The following is a 19,067-nucleotide window of genomic DNA, read 5'->3' as shown; positions in this document are numbered from 1 at the left end:
AGCACGGCTGGCAGGGAGAGGTACTTTATGGGAACCAGCAGTGCGTTCTCTGGGTGACAAAACACAAGTGTCCACCAGAATATTGGTCGAGGTGGAACCTGGGGGGAACGGAGCAACCTGTGAAGACAAATTAAATAGGTCATGCCCACAGGTAGTTGGATGAAAGAGCAGGATGATGTTCTGACTATTTTGTGTTACTCTCTACCCAGGCACAGCGTAGGCAGACTTCTGTAAAGAATCCTTGAAGAAAATGGTTAGCTCTTGATAAACTATGCTGAATTAGCACACCATATAAAAAAACCTCCACCAAACTCTATAAATCTCATTTTTGCAAATTTTTTTTTTTAAGTAAAAAAAAATGCATACAGTATGTTGTGGGGTTTGGAGGGTGGATGTTTTTGGTTTTATTTGATAAAGATACATAGTCTAGTTGTAGGCTGCTTACATGTGTTTAGCTATGATTTTCCATTATTTTTCAACTTCCCTGACAGTTTCCCAGATAATTAGGAGCTGATTGTAACATATCTTGCCTTGGGGAAGGGAGGCAGATTGGATGACTTCTTGAGGTCCTGTCTAGCCCTGTCTTTTACGGCTCTAAGTGTGTAGAGAATGCATCTTGAAATAGTAGGAAAGTTAGTAATATCTCTTTTGTTCTTCTGTAGACTGCTTTGAAAATAGGARAATTGTCTATGGACATGCAGATTTTAAAAGCAGTGGAAGATGCATGTCTAAATTCCTAACGGTGCCTTGGAAAGCTCCATACTGCTGCAATGAAATATGATGATGCCTTTAATGTTCACAGTGATTAATACCTAGTTATTACTAACAGGCTTGTCTGCTGTCCTGCAGTACAAGAGCCACTCTATCAGTAATACTGTTTTATAGAAACAAGTTCAAAGAAGAATTTCTTCAACTGGTTGAGAGAAACAGTTATGCTGGTCCTTTGCTGGAATTATTTTAGGCAAATATAATTAAGAAAGGAAATTATGAGAGACAGAGCTCACTTCAGTACTCAGTGACTGCAAACTAGAATATACTGCAGATAACACTGGTGGCTTTTTTTATTAAATCCATGCATGAAAAAATACATGATGCAAAATTTTTGCTCTAGTCTTTAGAACACTGTGTGGGTTAGCAGTATTTCTGTGACTTGCCTCAGTGGTCGACACAGGCCTCTAATGCCATTTAAGATTGCCTAGGATATTTGAGGTATCTGCACAAGGCTGTCAGATGTGACTTGAGACTTGTGGGAGACGTGTGCCCTTTCATAGCCCCAGTGAAGGATCAGGCAAGATGGTTCAAAGTGGAGCTGGATGCCTGTGTGGGCTACTGAGCTGAGTCCTTCATGTCTGTAGTTTAAGCATTTTTATCTCTTCTTGATCCCTGTAAATGAGGAGCTGATAAGCAATGAGACTGACTAAATCAGAGAAAAAATTATGTTGTTTAAGCCATTTCATTGGTACTTAGGAGACAGAGGTCATGAACCTAAAAGCTGCCCCATCCTGAAGTGTTGTGAGCCTCTAGAGCTCTGCTGCGGCCAGCACCTACTTAGTCTGAATGATGGTAGTGTCGTTGCTTTGCACCACGCAAAGACTGGAATCAGCTGGTCATTGCCATCAAATGCCTCACCTGTGCCCACTTCTAATGCTTTCTTTTCCAGACATTGCTTTTGTAGAGCATCGCGCAAGCATATGTATTGCGGCTACTCTTCATGGCATTTCTTACTTTGGCTACTGAAAATTGCTTCTTGACTCAAAATCTCACTAAAGTGAATGCGCTTTTCATTTTCTTTGCTCTCTCCTTTATGGTCTGGGGCCCATCAAAGTTTGGTGGTCATTGATTTTATGGAGTTTGTGTCAGACTGTCTGCATTACTATTACAATATATCTTACTAGAATGTTTCATTTACTTTTTCCTACAGTCATTTACGTTTACTATCACAATCTGTTTTAAAAGAAAAGCACTGCTTCTTCATTACTTCTGGTCCAGATCTAATTTGGGATATCATGTTTGCAGGAAGAAAGAGCATTCTCTTCAGTAGGAAAACACAAGCAAAAATAATATCTTGTTCTTTCTTCAGTTATATGTAATTAGTACTTTTGCTTTGCTAGAAGAATCCCTCAAACTTTAAAATTTCCTGGCTTGTAGATCCGTAAAAGCTGCATAACTTCCATGAAAGCAGAATCGTCCATAGTCATACTACAAATAAGCATGAGAGTGAATTCTTGTTACCTTCTTGTTTGAGAAGTTGATTACATTTGTTTTTCATAAGATAAAGTCAACAGAGGATTGTTGCCTTCCTGTTAGTATGGTATTTATATCCTAAAGCACTGATTCCAAGAGTTTCGTACCAACCATGTATTGTCAGCTTTAAAGCTGCCTTGCAAACTGCTGCTGCTTGACATAGCTCCTAAAACAGCTGCTGCCTGTCATCTGTGGTCTCACCTTTCAGGAACCACTGCCCTATGAAGGGTTTTGAATGCTCAGCAGTAAGGGATTTTGTCTTGAGTGATTAAAAATTATGCCTTTGGTTCTTGAAAATGAACAATAAAATGCTTTGCTTGGGGAAAAACAACAATAAATTACTTCGGTGGTTTTTTCAAGGTAGAAGGACATACCCCAAATTGCTGAAAATGCAGATGGGTGTTTTGGTCTCATATAGGGCTGTGTTTATGTTCAGGAAAGATCACAAATTGTTTTAATGCATGGCTACTTTATTGTTATTGTTAATTGTTACAGTTTAATTGAAATTTATGCTTTCATTACCATTAGATGATACTGATTTGTAACAAGAAACAGACAAGTTTTTCTATCAAGTTTCCTACCATCCTCTTTGCTTGAATGATAGCTTTCCTGGGCTTCTGCAATATAACTTTTTAGAACTGACTTACCTTAATTTTTTTTAAAAACCGGGATAGGCTTTTCTCACCCTTCAGTGTGGATGAGAAATGCCATCAGAGTGCTTTTTGCTGGTCTGTACTGTATGACTAGACTGGCTTGGGCAGATCTGTAAAAAAACAAAACTCCAAACCCCATACCAGCTGCTTGCTAAGGATGAAACATTGCCTCTCTTCAGACTAGCATACAGTGTTTTGTAGTGATACTAATGGCAGAGGTTTTCCTGAGCTTTTTTTAGGGCAAGCAAGGAATAATTATTTGGGGTTAGAAATTGAAGGAGAACAACTTTTGAATGCCAGCTGTGCTTTTTAGCAAATTTGTAGAGAGAGGGGTTATTTTCTTTCTCTCGGGAGTCTTTAGTTTCTGGTTATATTCATTAAAAGGCTAAGTGAGTTTCTAGGTGTCTGCTTTTTTGATTGAAATGCTTGTACATCGCTGCTTACATGTGTGGTATTAACAGTCATTTATCTGGAAAGTTCATATCATTTAAGTGACTACCAAAGAGAGAACTAAATTTGAAGCAAAAAATTCTCTGGAGCCTGAGCTCAAATAACTGAGGTGTGTTGCTGTTCCAGGAGGACCATGACACCATGGAGGCTGATCTGGACAAAGATGAGGTTTTACAGCCTCAACTGGGAGAGCTTACAGGAGAGAAGCTGCTGACAACTGAGTACCTGGGAGTGAGTACTACTCATTAGAATCCTGAAATAAATGAATTTTCTGGATTAACTGTTTAATTTCGGCAGTTTCATCAGCTTTTAGAATCCTGCCTTCTTGAGTTTGTTACTTGAAATACCAGGCTCTGCCTGCATAGCAGTCCAAATCCCTCACTGTCTACTTTATTAGCTGCTGTCCAAAAGAAGTAGAATAACTTTGAGAAAGGTAACTTTACCCCTTTATGGGAGGTAGTCAGGTCGTGGCTTAGTAATAAGCTAAAGGCAGCCTTAGGGTTCTAGTGCTAGATCCATGATGCTGCAGGCACACAAAGCAAAGTCCTGAGCAAGTTAATACTGGAACACTCTGCTGGTTTGATTTTATTTTGAAAAAAAGTCGAGCAGTTAACTGTTCCTACAGGCTTTATGCCAGATCAAGCATTGTCCGTCTTACCTCCAGCAACAAAAAGCCATTAAGTAAAAAAAGCATAAAGTTGGCATGAACTCCATCTAGTATGCTGGGATTGATTTGAGAGAAATGTGATTGTATGCCTTCTGGATCCCAAAATGCACAGGTCTGGCTATGGTGGTGCTAGAACCGTGACCTTAGATGAGATGTCATCATACAGCCTGCAGTGAGTCCAAGGATTTTTGTTCAGTGACACTGGGGCACAACTTGGTTTCTGAAGCAGTGTTTCTATATACTTTTCCCAGTGTCTCCAGTTACTTGTTTTTCCACTTCTTCCTCTTTTTTTTTTTCCCCCTTTTCTCCGTTTCTTGTGTATTAGATAATGACTCATACTCCAAAAACCAAGAAGAAGCTGTTCCCTGGTGTCCATCAGAGTATAGATGAGCCTCTCCAGAGACCTGTGACGCCAGGATACCACAGAACTGTGTACCCAATGTAAGTCTGAACAAATGAGACAAAGTTGGATTTTTTTAAAACATCTTAAAAAACCCAAAGCATAGTAATTTAGTGCCTGATAAATAAAACCTCTGTACTTGAAAGTGCATCTTGCTATTGTCATTCTTTACAGATCACTTTGAAAAAATAAAGAGGAGGAGTAGTTTAAGCAGAGAAAGGTCTACTGGATGAGGTCACATACTTGGAATAGCTGAGTAAATGTTTATTGATCACTTTGATTTCAACTCACGTTATATCCTTTGCTTTCATAATCCTTACCTCTTACGGTATACTCTATGGGTGAATTGCATGCAGTACGTAAAATACCTAGGATCTTCCATTTTATAAGCAAGTAAATATATTTCTCTAGGGACATTTGGTACCTACTCATGAGGAAAGAAGTTAAAAAGAAAATGGGAAAAACAAGAATCTTAATGTCCAATTTCTTGATTTGAGAAAAAAAAAAAAAATCTTCCAGCAGGAGGGTCTGTGACACCTGGCTTTTGATGTAATTGGGGTCAGCGGTAGAAGGTTGCTTTGTAATTGGAATTAAGAGATCTTACAGTATAGAGCTCCTTGACTGTGCTGTGTCTTCTGTTAGAACAAGTTTTCGCTGTCCTGATTGAGGAAGTAAAATACCAGTGAGATCTCAAATTTAAGTGATTTTTCACTTTTCAGTTGCATAYAGTTTTGCATTTGGTCAAATCCAGGTAGCAATGACACAGAGAGTAGTTTGTTATGAGGATTTAATGTTTTCATTTCTGTGTGTACTTTCTTAACCTGAAAGACTGCGAACCACTCTAACAAATATAGATAACTACTCAAAAGCCACAGTATCTGTATAGCTAAGTACCTTAAAATGAATGGATAACCCGAAGTAAAAAGGTGTGATGAAGCTTAAATGTAGAGGTGGTTCTTAAAACTTCAGGGCTGATACATTCTTCTAGGACTGTCCCATGTAAATTCTTTTGCTTTCATGTTCATACTTTCTATTTCTTAAATACGTTTCTTCCCCATTTCTGTGTGGAAGTATCCGTACAGACAGAAGTGGGGACGGCTTTAAGTGGTAGTTACATGCTTGCTTGAGTCTGGTGTAAATCTATACTGTTGCGGAAAGGGAGTGGTCCCACCTTTGCCTCGTCCGTCTTTATTCCCATGCATTCTCTTGCGCTGGTCTTAGTGTTCATACAAGCAACTGATGTGGCTGCTGGGAGCCCTCCTGATTCAATCTGAAACACATTTTCAGCCAGATGTGTCTTTTGGCAGCTGTACCATTCGTACTGGATTATACCGATTATGTAACCAGGGCCTTAGAAAGTACAAGTGTAACGTATCAGACCTGGGCATGGGAAAAGCCCCGGAGAACCTTTTTTTTTTTTTTTTTTTTTTTTAAAGAAAAATGAATGAAATACACTTCCAAGATGGAAGGAGAATCTGTGGCTATCCCAGGGCAGAATTTGTCTTGCACAGTCTGATTTTTCTTCTGTGTACTCGTCTGGCCAAAATGGCTTCTGTTGGAGTGTAAAGCCTAGTTCTTCTGCCTGGTATAACCTCAATGTAGATTTTAAAGTTCACACTTAGTGTCCTTTGTCACAGAGGTCAGCTTTTGCACCTTGGCAATGTCCCCTGCTTTTGCAAGTCCTCTCCCTCTATATTATACATATGTGTGTGTGTGTGTATATTTATATATTTATACACATATGTATATGAAGAAAATTGCACCAAATTAATGTAAGCTCATATTAGTAGAATAGAGATTGTTTAAGCATGTTTCTGCAGTCCTCCAAAAGGACCACAGGCCATAACAATGTAAACTGGCTAATATGTGACTGAATGTACAGAGCCACTTCATTGTGGGTCAGCATTACCAAGTTCAAAGTCCCACTTCCCCTGCACGGTATGTTATCTATACTGGGCTGCAAGTCCTGGATTGATTCTGTGAAGTCAGCTCTAAAGTAGCCTCATTTAATGTTTAGAAAGTATTTTTAAGGAATAGATCTGAGTTACCATTGAGTGTCCAAGCATTACATTCCTGCTTTGTAAGCAGGGAGAAAAATAAGTATGTGAAAATGAAGCGACTTTCCTATGGCAAGTCAGAAAAACAGTGGCAAACCTGTGAGAACAGCTTGTATTTCCTGGTGCCCTGCAGCACACCGCAATTTATGTACCGTGGATAGTCTCTAAAAGTGATTAAATAATGCCTCTTTTTACTGCCATCTACTCAGGTAGTGTGTTTACTTAACAAAATCCCGGGATTACCTGGTTCTGTGTCAAGTCAAATACTGAATCTTCTTATGAACAGCTGTGCAGCTCATGCCTCTGCAGGACAACTCCATGCCACTGCAGGATACAAGTTAAAAACACCTTTGGACCCGTATTAATTCTAGTAGCTTTGTGACCAAGCAAAGTGTTAGCTTGATGGTGTGAAGCAGTCTTTACAGGTTGCCTCGTTATGTATGTTGGAGAGGGGGAAAACATAATCAGCAAAAATCTAACATGGTGAAAATATGTGAAAATTCGTTTTTCCCCGCTTTGGTCACATGTAGAACTAATGTGAGTGTTTGGTGCTCCCATGTTTTAAGCAGGAAGCACAAGATAGCACCCCGATTGGGAAGTTTGCATTTTATAGTGAAACTCTACCTAATTAGCTTTTGCATGCAAGGAAATTGCAGTAAATAGACAAAGACATTCTTGAACTAGATTTTACAACAGAAAAGGACAAGCTCTGATGGCTTTTATGCCATTCTAATTTTTGTTAGAATTCATTTACTAAAATGAGGAAATACTCCATTAGGAACCTTTGCAAGAGGAAGACAATAGAAGTGACCAAATCTTAGCTGACTTGATTTGAAAGCAAAATCTGAACTGGATGTGTTTCATATTTTAAATAATTTAAGTGCCTAGTGTTTGAATCAGATCAAATGGCAGGAAAAACATCYGGCTTTTTACCCTCTTGTCTACCTAGGGACAATCCAGGACAGTTAATCTGAATTAGCTAAAGCTGTGAATTTAGCAGAATAGTTAAATCACATTAAAACTGTGTAAATGCTTGTGTGCAGTGGATGTAACTTGCTTTAAGTTCTCTGTAAGAGACTTGATACAACATATTCCATTTAACAGCATGATGAAAGAGGGGACAGTTGATGGAGATAATATATCGTATCTCTTTATAAGTTGTTAGCTCATACTTCAAAAAAGGAGAGGATTTTTCAAGCTGACTAGAAGCAATCACAGAAATTAATACAGAATAGCTAGTGCACATGTAGCAGCTATTCTATGATAATTTCTATATGACTTCCCAGTGCAGACAAGTTTCTAGTTATTTCAGGTTTTTTTTTTAATTTCAGATATTTTCAGATTCTGGTTACTTCAGGTGAATTGTCCTGGGACTGCTATGTAAGCTGCCTTTTTTTTTTTTCCCTTTCTTTTAAAGACTCAGTGTCTGAGTTCAGTCAAGAGGGATTGAACTACTTAATATTCCTCTAGCTGTTTCCTTAGAAACTGATTTAGCTGTGAAATCATTAACTGCTTCCCTGGACTGCATCCTTTCTAACTAGAAATGTAGCCTAGCTACCTTAACCTGATATTGGACATGAATAGCCAGGGAAACTTTCTGGGTCAGCCAACATTTTCTTGCACACTTTTCACACCCCTCTTGCTTCTCATGTGTTTTGTTGCCTGTTGCTAAACAGTCTCGACCCTGTTCTGTCTTTCTGTTCTTTCTCAACGATCTGCCTCGCTGGGGAAGTCAACAGATCTACTTCTCTAAGTCCATGTGGCGTATTGCTCTCTGCAAAGTGGAATCCTCACAATATTCAGGAACAAATCTTGCATCCTTGCAGAAGCGGAGTATTGGAGACCTCTCAGGCCCACTGCTGCAGTCTTTTTCTTTAAGTGTCCTGCTGGTATATTGTGTCTCCAGACTGCAAGGTTATTATGGTTAATGGTTTTATGGTTTCCTTTCCTTGGTTCTTTATTGCTGTAGGAAAGTATATTAGTTTCAAATACGTCTAACATCAGCTGCTTTGGGGGAGCTACAGTCATGCAGTTATGACCTTAACACTAGTTTGCAATATAAAAAAAAACCAAACAGTTTTAATTTCTTCTACACCATTACAATTAGAAGGTAATTAGAAGGTAACTCTCATGCAGCGTTTTAGACTTTAAGAATTCATCACCCTGCATTCTCCTTTCTCTTCCAGGCCAGAGAACGATGACATTTCTTGCCACAGTAGGGATGAAAAACTCCAGTCCCTGCCAAGCAGTCGTCCTTCCATTCGTAGTGGGAGCAGGTCCAGCATTTCTGACCTCTGCATTTCCTCCTCATGTAAGGATATTCTGCGAATGCTGTTGTTAATTTTGTCTCTCTTGAGTGGGGCAGGCATTTGGGGCATAGCGTGTGGGTTGCAGACTTGTAAAATGTGGCCTGGCCCTCCCCGTGTAGACCCTGGGGCAGCCTGCAAGACTTTGGGATGCACTGCGCCATGTTGGCTTGAGCGCAGAGAATGGCTACAGAAGGTACCATGTGGTCTGCAGAAATTAATGATCTCACTTGCTTCGCTCCATCTTGCTTCCTGTGGAAGGGTCAAGGATCACACCAGGGGCTTCCTATGTGCAAAGTGTATTTTCTTTCACTCAGCGATGTCCTCTGCCTAGGAGAAGAGCTGCAGCCAAGAGGCAGTGCACTTCCCAACAGGCAAAGCTACTTACTTGATCAAATATACCCTTGTTTGGATCTAAATGAATCACTGTCTACTGGCACCTGCAGGCTCTGTTGGCTGGACCTCTGTATTAAAGTTGATGGCAGCTGCAGTTATATACTTAGTGGAGCAGCTACAGTCAAACCATAAAAGGTTGTGGAGGATGGGGAGCCCTGTGCTGTGTAGCTGCATTGTGGGTGATGCTGCTAAAGATTCTGCCCTTGCAACATAAACTAAAATTAATGCAAACTCAGCTGGCCTGAGAAACAGGAGATGGTGTTTAAAAGGTTATAGGCTTCTGAAATATTTTATTGCCAAACTCCTGATAACCACAGGATCCGCTTCTGCTGTAGGAATTTCAACCTGCTTGCAGGGATTCATTAACATTTCCAATTAGGGATTTAAGGCCAAATGGTCTGCAGTCTTGGATAAAGGATCTTGCAGCGTATCCGGTACAGAATTATTAATAAGTTCAGACAAAGCATGCCTTTACTTTACTGAGAAATATGCTTTGAAGCACTAAAGAAATAGCATACTTTTTTCTCCATCTCCTTTTTTTAAATTTCCTAAAGGAAATGAAAAGGATTCTGAGAAAAGTAACCAAGGTCTTGCAGACAGGAATCTGCTTGCGTAATGCCTGGAGTTGATAAATATAATATGCTGAACAAAAGGGTTAGGATAGAAGCAGATGAAACTCCCATTCAAGATGTGCACTTGCATTCTCACTGTTGTGTAGGCATGAGAGCCGCTCTCTTCCAGCCTCACTTTACGCGGTAGCATGTTGAATATAGCTAAGCCCATTCTACGGGGAGATTAGTTGGCCAGAGGCAGCAACTCAGAACAACAGAAATTACCATCTAATCAAAACTGTGCTGACTTAACAGTTTTGTTACATGGAAGAAAAAAAATGGTGTTTTACATGTTCATACTTTGTAAAGAAGATTAAGTACAGCAGGTATCAAAGGTGCTGCTATTTGCTGTTTTAAAGCATACTGTAGGATAAAACCCTCCTTTGGATGCAGATTTGGAGACCAAATCACTTGTGTTTCTCAGGCATTATGCAGCCACCAGGAGCCCAGCATGCTGAACCACATTTTGACAGTCTATTTTCTGGGAAATGCATTCACTCGCCTCCGTCAGCTGTTCTGCGCTGCTGAGGCTGTTCTGCGCTGTAGATGCTGTCTGGCAGTTTGCTTGGGGAAATTTGGGGGGAGGTTTAAGTGGGGAACCTGAGTAAGTCAGAAAAGTAAATGTTGTTGTTCATATTTGAAGGAGAAGATTGATTTGATGCCTTCATGCTGAAGAAATTGCTGCCATCTTTAATATTTGCTTATTTTCAGAACTTTACTTGTAGGCCCGTCTAAAACACTGTTTGGTAGCTGTTTTCAGTCAAAATTTTATGCAGGTGAATGCTAACAAGAGAACTAGATTATACTCTCTCTTCCTGTAGAAAAATCTTAGAATTACGTATACAAAAGGACAGGTAATTTTTGTGTGTGGCAGTGACAATTCTTCCTAGCACTTATCCAGACTATAAAATGACACTGAGTTACTTGAAGGGATTGCCAGAGGTTTGTTTCAGACTTTTGCAAGTAGCTGGTGAAATATGTGCTTTCTTGTCTTTTTCTTCTTACCTTTTGGGATTTAAAAATGAATGGAGAGGAGAAGAGAGAGACTGCTGTGCTGAATCCCATGGCTATTCAATTCAGTGGCAGGACTTTCATTCTGTATAATGGTAATTGGATTGGCTCCTTGGACATTCCCTGTTTTCCAAAAGAGAATATTTTTTTGCAATTCTTGCATTGTAAAGGCTTGAATTTAAAACAGTGTAAAATAAGCCCTTGAGACCATAATTCTGAAAAATATTATTTGTTAAAGCTTCTCTGCACTTTCTCTTCTAGTGCCTTCCTAGATACTGCAGTGAACAGTGTGTAACAGAAAGATGTAAAAATAATTGTGCTTCTTCTAGAGTATTTTTTCACACCCGGGGAAATATCATTGCTGTGAAATAGAATATGCAGTTTACTGAGTTCTGATCTTGGTCTCATGCTTATTAAGCAGTACGAGGAATTTGCTCACTTCAGAATACGCATTTTCCAGTATCACATGAGTAGTTTGGATTTCAGAGTTTCATGCAATCAAGTCATGATCGAGAGTGATAAGAGACCAAGAATGAAAAAGTGGTTAGAATAAAAGTTTCATGTGAACAGTTGGCATCAACAGGGCCATGCCTCAAGGAAGCAAACCTCAAGAAACCTTAATCCTTCTGTTTTCTATAAATGAAAGCAGTTCTTAATGTCTTCCATAACTGGATCTATTCACCTATTTCTGAGTCACCTTCTCATTTTTCTGAATCTGGGACTACCCTCCCTTTTTGTCACTTTGGTAGTGAATCAATAATTCTGGCTGTTGTTTGTCTCCTGCAAGCAGAAAACTTGTGGGCTAAAGATGAATCCTGGTCATCTTATTATGCTACTTAAGCTGAATGTCAGGCAGAATATATGGTGGCCAGCCCACTGCTTATCTAAAAGTGACCCACTCTGTCTCCCTGTTTGCATGTGAAAGCAAATAAACACATGAGGGCAACGTGTCCTGGGCATGGGAGCAATGGAGCTAGGGATTTTCCTTAAACTCCTGTTGGACTTGCACATCCTGGTGGCCTTGTGTCTCTCAGCAGACTGACTGTCCTTCCATTCTGTGTTAGTGCAAGGCAGAAGGCAATGTTTAATGAGCCAAATGTAATAGACCTCCCTCTGTTCTGACGGAGGCATTTGTAGTACTGTTTTTTTGTCCTCACTGGCTGCCTGTTATTCTGTTACTAGGGATATGTACAGAGAACTGCAAGTGGTTGCTTTCCTGTGACTTTAATGAGATGTCAGTCATTGGCTGATATATGTTAAATGATGATTTGCATGCTCCTAACCCATTGCAAATGCAAAGTATATATAACTGCTTTGAAAATGGTCCAAGTGTGGTTTACTTTTCAGTTGTGATGGGTTAGAAGCATGTGCGCATGCAGTTAACTTGGCTCAGCTGATGAGCAGTAATTCACTCTGCCGCAATAACTCGATAGCCTGCCGTTGTCTGAAGGTTTCCGTCATGCAGCAGGAGCTGTGACTTGACTGTATTTCTTGTAAATTGTAAAAACATCTCCTCACTGAATTGTGTTTCTTTAAATAGCGATTGAAATGGAGTCATCTAAGGTATTCTCATCAGGCCATAGAATGGACCAACGCATCCCAGCTGTTGACAACATCTTGTCTTCCCGATCTACTGAGTTCACCCAGGACAAAGTAAATGGGCTATCTAACAGGTATGATTTGTCCAGATGAGTATGTAAGAGCACAAGAGGAGTCTGAGAGGACTTACCAGCTAATTCCATGCTGCTGTAAAGACAACCTGTGAAGTCATTTAATGTATGATGTAGTCTGGTGTGAGACAGCTGTGATGGTGCTTGCCAAACAAAATACCCTTAGCTGTGCCAGTGGCAGCTGTTCAATTTCTAAACATCTGGTCCAGAATGGGAGAAATCTCGAGTAAGACATTGTTAATGAAAATCACATGTATGCAGAATATTGTCTTCTGCATGTAAAACTTCCTTGTTGCTTTCTTAGATGATGGACTCTACGTCATGAAAAACATTTATTAGTAAAGAAAGAGGTAGGGCCCTAGGAACAGGACAGGAATTAACTTCCAGAAGGAAGAGAGCTTAAGCGTTTAAGTGGATTCGGAGAGTTTGAACATGCTGAGTTCTAGCACTGCTGACCAGAGTCCCTGATTTATCTATGGGGCAGGTACAGCAAGGGAGGCAGTATTAGGAGTTCTCCTGGCACTGGGTTTCAACTATTTCTTAAAAGATTTTTTTAGCAAAGGAAGAGAAAAGGTCTTGCTCTCCTTCTTCCATTCATGCTGTGAGCCCTCTGTCACGGTTTTGTCATATATAGGATTATGATGTTATATCTTGGATGAAAACTAGGAATCCATTAGGAATTGAACCAAAGTTTTTTCAGGGCCCTCAAGTATCCATGAGACGTTAACAGCTTTTTCCTATAGCTAATTTGATTGGGCCAAGTTTTAAATAGTGACTGTAGAGAAATTTTAAAAGCAAATACATTCCAGAAGTAAAACATAGAATGGGTGGAGATGTGTTACGGGAAAGGTTTTACCAACTCTTTATGGATCTGATTTTTCAGAAGTGCCTAGTTATTCATGTCAGTTAAAGCTCTAGCACTTCTGAAAACTAGACTCTGCTTAGAGCTTTGTTTCTTTCTGGCCCACAGATGACTCTTTTTTTGCTTTTTTTTTTTTTTTTTTTTAATTTCTGGATTGTGCTGTTTCCATTGTGAGGTCTGAGAAATTACCTATTGTCAACAAATTATCACTGGTAAGCGGCTGAGATGCTTAGTAGTCATACCCCTATCCCAGCAGAAGCATTACTGGTTTTACTTCTGTGTAGCCTTTAATAATAGTAGTTAAGCACATACTACAAATGCAGACAGACCATCAGAATTTTATGGCCAGATTGCTTGCTTTGTGCTCTGGCTGATGGAGAAAAAAGTTGTTTTTCAGCCTCAGGCTTTGGCATGTAAGAGATCATAGATAGTCAGTGTCTTGTCCCGCATCTTAGTGAGAGGTTTTGCTTCTTTACAGTCATAATCAGTTTTTCTTTAAAAAACAACAGCAACAGAAAACCCTTATATCCTGTAATCTTGAAGTTTTGTTCACAAACATATATCTAAATCTCACTAATAGGTGGATCTCTAACTGAAGGCGCGGGTGCAGTGTCCTGCAGAAGGAGATTTTATCTTTTCGTTGCATGCTTCCTTACCGTGCGTACAGCAATTTCTATTTACAAAAGCAGCCTCAAGTTACGGATACAGGAATGTAGCCATTCATAGCCCGAGCAGAACACAGGGTTTTCTGTGTCAAGGGTCTTTTGTTAATATGCTAGTTTTGCAATAGCTAGACCTGCCTTTTCGTTCTTCTTTCGTTCTTTCGTTCTTGGAGCATGCTTTAATTTGTTTGCAAAACAAACAGAGTGAATAAATTGTTGCTTTGGTCATAGTTTCATCCGCTGTAAGAGGTCTCCCTCCTTCCTAGAAGAGGTATGTATGAGGAAAGGAGGGCTGACTTGTGGTGATGCAGGGGGAACTGCTCCCATTTCCCCTCTTCCTTGAGCAGTATAAACTGGGAATTAACTGCCTGAAGTTCCGTGAAATTACATTTACACTAAATCAGTCTGAGAGAAGAATGAGGCTCTAGTAGTGACATGTCTATTACAGTTGTTTTATTTCCATAGGAACAAATGATTGTTTTAGCCGACGTGTGCCAGGCTGACAGCTGCCCCTGCTTTGCTATTGCCTGCTGTATTCTGATCATATAAGCATACAGATCTGTTGGGCTTTTTAGCTAAGCAAAGATGGATTTGTGAGTAATAGATCTGAGTTTACGCTTGTGGCTGGCTGAAAAGGCATTTATTTTTTATTGTGACTGTATGCAATATCAACCTAATGCAGATATTAAACTCTGTAGGGTCTTCTTAGGACTCTAATGGTCTCACCTTTCCAATAATCTGGTAGAGCTGGTTAAAAAGTCCAAGCGCATTTCCCTTGCAGAAAACAGTCTGTAACTCATCTTTGTATGTTCAAGCCCTGTCACATTTCTTGGCTGATTATTCAGATCCCAGTGGCAGGCTGTTATGGGCTTTTTTTTAAGAGGCTATTATTTCCGTTTTTTCTAAGTATACAGTTTTGTTTCTTCTCAGTGCAAGGGTAGGTTTCTGTGTAACACCATGGGACGTGGCTACCGTGTGTTGGTTTTTTTTTCAGAGCGCTTGTTCTCAAATTACCACACCTTGTCAGAAATGACTCTCTTACCAAATACTGCCAATCATTTTCCCACAATAGATTTTTCTCCTTCTTTCTTCATCTAGTCAAGATCTAAAGGGTATTAAATAGCACTTTTCCAAGTTATTTTGAGGATTAATTTCTTTTCTGTTGATATTTGCCTATTTATTGATGTGGGTAAAAGACGAGGTGGTTCTGTGACACCTGGGTGGATGGAGGTGTGAAACCTGCTGTACATGCTGTCAGAGAAACAACAGATTTTTCTACGGTGTTTGCTGCCTGCTTATTTCATATAATACTTTCCTGGAGACTTGCAAAGATGTGAGCCTGCTGTTGCTGTCATATGCAACCATTGTGTATTCCCTCCAACTCATCAAGCACAGTAATTCTGATTAATTCTGATTCTAATTCTTTGCTTTGTCTCCAAAGTGCTTATAGTCTAGCTGCGTAGGTTACTATAGTGAAACGCTGTGAAGATTGTTCATGCTAGGAAAACATTTATTCGTGTATGGAAATAAAGATCTAGGGTTTTCTTACTTATTACCAAATGAGAAAAAGCTCATTTATGGCTCAAAGATTGCTATAAGGCTGCTGGCTACATACGATTCCCACGTAGAGCGCTAGTGTATTGAAAACTCAGCACTTGCACCCAAATGAATAAAATGATAAACAAACATTAACAATTAAACTATACTATGGAGAGAGACGTTTAAATCTGTTCTATTGGTCTGAAAAGTGTGTGATCCAGGGCTTAGGGTTTTAACTAGCCAATCTTACTTTTTAGTTTTGTTTTGCTAGTGTGTTTTTGCTGCCACCTGCCACCTCCTCTTTTTAAATGATAAAAAGAGTAATACTTATAATACTTAGAGGTAGGTGAAAGGCTGCAGAGATGGCCCTGAGCAGGCCTTTTAGCATGACTGTGTCCTTAATAGCTAGCATATACAAATGCAAAATACAGACAATTAATGCTATTTAAAATATAAAAGAAATGTTTGCTGTCATATCTTGCCCAAAAGAGAAGCAGGGCTATGGAATGGCTAATCAGCACTGACTCAGCAGCATTCCCGGGGGAAGGGGGGGGAGATTAAATGTCTTGAAAATCCTCCTAATCACCCTTTCTGCTGGTCACAAAGGGTTCTTTTGATGGAGCAAATAACAGAGACTTTCCAACTAACATTTTTATTGCCTATCTTTAGATGGCACCTTTTTGGATCCTCCCTTGGTTCTACTTTTATTTCCTTTTAAGAGATTTTTCCTTTAGAGATTTACTGTTTCTTGGTAACCTCCGCTTTCTATACCTTGRAAAGAATATATTGATGCTGGGGGGTAGGAAAGGAGAGTCCTCACACAATCATGGACTGAATTTTAAAGAACGATATTCTTGTAGCATGGGCAGGTTGTAAAATAAGAGCAGCTGTTTTAAGCTCTCAGTATGAACAAGGAACCTGTGTGCTCAGGGAATTTATTTCATAGATGCCATCACAACTTTTTGCTCTTTTCCTGATGGCCCTGGGAATTGTACAAATCTCCTTGCAGGGAGGCAGGGTGTGTGTGTGTGTCTGTGTCTGCCAGGATTGTGACCCATATCCAGGAGAAATAATAGTTTCTGTGCCCCAAAAGGATGTCTGATTCCTGTGCTGTACCATGTATATATGCTTTTTGCACCTCAGACCAGTGTGATGATAATATCTGTGTGTGATAAATACAACAGAAAACAAGCTAAACATCTATTACTCGTTTGTCCACAGTTGCAAGGGACTTGGGACTTTGGTCCTGTGGTCCAAATAGCCAGGTTTGAGTAGGATAGGCAGGTCCAAAAGGCCAGATCTGAGCAGACTGTGTGGTGAGTGCGTACCGTGGGGCAGTACCTGAGGTGCCACTGTCACCGAAATCGGCCTTTGGTAACACCACGTTCCTTTCTGTTCATAGTCTCCCTAAGCTTTCGGCAGTCTATCATGCTGTCACAGTGTGTACTGCAAGTTTCACTTGGTTGCAGATTTAATATGCGTACGTTTTTCTCTGTGCTTACTAACTCTTCCTGTCTCTTCCTACAGCGAGTTTTCCTCAGCCTTTACTAGCAAACCTAAGATCCCTCGCACTCCTGAAGTGCAGAGTGCCAGCCCTAGAAAGGGAAAGATCCCAACCATTGCCCCCCAGTTCTCTCAGTCTGGACCCCAACAAATGAGCCGCCCCAGTTCTTCGGGATCATCCACGAGGAGCAGACAGAGTAAGTGAAAAAGTAACTGTTCTACTTGTCAGTGCTTGGTGTGGGAAAGGAGAGAGCTCTGTAATGGCTCTYCAGGAATGAAGTTGTATGCTACAAGTGTGCCAGCAGTATATGACGTTGTACTTGTCATCTGCAGGATGCACAACCATGCAGTTATATCCTGCTGAGCGTACTGCTCCTATTTCCACACTGTCATGTGAGAATTTAGAGACATACTTTTTCCTGTCTCTGGGCAGAGAAAAGTAGCCCAGATTCTCAGATGTGTTTATGTTTGGGAGGAAACTCCTTGTCTCAGAACAAACTTTGTCTAGATGTCATTAAACTTTCTCCTTTTCTTTAGACACTCCTTCACTCCCCTATATAGCTTGTCTAATGTTCTTGAATTTGGACCCCTGGGTGTGTCTACATTGCAACTGAGTGCAGACCAGATGTCAGGCAGTTCAGCAGATAGGCTCAGGGCAGCTTAGTAAGCAGACAGCCAAGGGTGGTGYGTAGCTTGTGGCAGTCATTATGCTGGAGGGTGATGTTTAAGAACCATATGGAAATGTCCTTGCATGAAGAAGAGTAAGCAATAATAACTAGTTTACAGTGGGTTCAGAAGAGGAGGGCCATGACCTGAGGCTGGAGGAAAGAGGTGGAAGCTTGCTTTAAGCTACCCAACACAAGCCTGGTGAAGTGGAATTGTGGGTCTCAGATGCTTACACCACAGTAAATATGTATGCAAATCTTGAGGATGTCTAAGTTATGTCTTTTCTGGGTAAAAAGATTCATTTTTAAGTAAAGAGTAAGCTTTTCCTTTGGAGTGCAGCTAGGACTAGCTGGGTTCAAATATACTTTTGGGTCCAGCATCAATAAAAATGACAGGAGCCATGTACTGTATATTCTTATTCTAAACATATCATAAGAAATTTAGTGATGATTATTCGATCACAATATAATGCTTTATGTAACAGATAAAGTATCAGGTGTTGGTCAGCTCTGCTCTTTAGCTGTAGCTGTTACCTTTAAACATTTTGCAAATACAGGGTGGCTTGTAGCACCTTGTAAACCTTCCTAAGAAATTTATGAAGTATGTGCATATCACTAGCTCCTCTTTACAGATGGGAAAAATGAATCCCAAGGAATTAAAACAACCTAGTAAATCAGCAACAGAGCTGGAAAGCGCTTCCTAGTTCTTTTGGCTGTGTTGTTCCCTCGCTGTTGTTCCACGCCATTGCACTTGCAGTGAGAGAGGGTGGTTTCATTTGGGGAGCAGAGGTGAGGCAGCGGAGGGGAGTGTYCTGGTGGCTCAGGGAGTTTTCTCACGTAAGGAGTACTTGCTTGAGCAGTCCCGTGCTTCGGTAACACTGCCAGCTCTTTCAGCTCTAGCGTTGCTGCACATGCCCCGTGTTTTACCTCTGACACTAGTGCTTTCTGTCTCTTGTGATAGGAGCACTGTTCTGTCCTGACCGATTGTGGCGTTAACAGTCAAGAGCGTGTCCCTGGTTTCTGTTTCAATTCATTTACAAAAGTGCTAGTCCGTTAAAGAGGAAAAGCTCTGCTGAAGAATGGAAACAAGCACAGTGTGTGTGTGTGCGCACACAAAAACTCTTGTCCACGTATTTTAGTTTCTCCAGGACAGCTTTACACTCTTGGATGTCAAAGATAAGACACGTGCATGTTCTTGTAGGGATCTGGAATGAGTTTCTTTTCCACTGGCACGGTGTATAATGTACTTTATTTTGAAATTGCAGTGAAGCAGAGCGTGATCAAATTTCTTCATCAGTTGGGTTTCTCTGTTGATTCAGTGTATGTAATTTATAAGTCCAGACTCTTACACTTTCTTAATTTTTGACTTTT

General features: G+C 40.2%; 1 protein-coding gene across 3 annotated transcripts in view; it reads left to right on the top strand.

The window, feature by feature from the left end:
• Positions 1-19,067, top strand: part of ARMC9 (armadillo repeat containing 9) — a 113,360-nt gene that overhangs the window by 62,332 nt on the left and 31,961 nt on the right. For all 3 annotated transcript variants that reach the window (XM_026070968.1, XM_026070970.1, XM_026070971.1), the window contains 4 exons: positions 3,474-3,578; positions 4,340-4,455; positions 8,658-8,782; positions 12,336-12,468. In XM_026070968.1, coding sequence (XP_025926753.1) covers positions 3,474-3,578; positions 4,340-4,455; positions 8,658-8,782; positions 12,336-12,468 — 479 coding nt within the window. The remainder of the gene's footprint in view (positions 1-3,473; positions 3,579-4,339; positions 4,456-8,657; positions 8,783-12,335; positions 12,469-19,067) is intronic.

Source organism: Apteryx rowi, unplaced genomic scaffold (assembly GCF_003343035.1).
Source record: "Apteryx rowi isolate R43461 unplaced genomic scaffold, aptRow1 scaffold_32, whole genome shotgun sequence".
Taxonomy (NCBI): Eukaryota; Metazoa; Chordata; class Aves; order Apterygiformes; family Apterygidae; genus Apteryx; species Apteryx rowi.
This window is presented reverse-complemented; position numbering and strand designations above follow the sequence as displayed.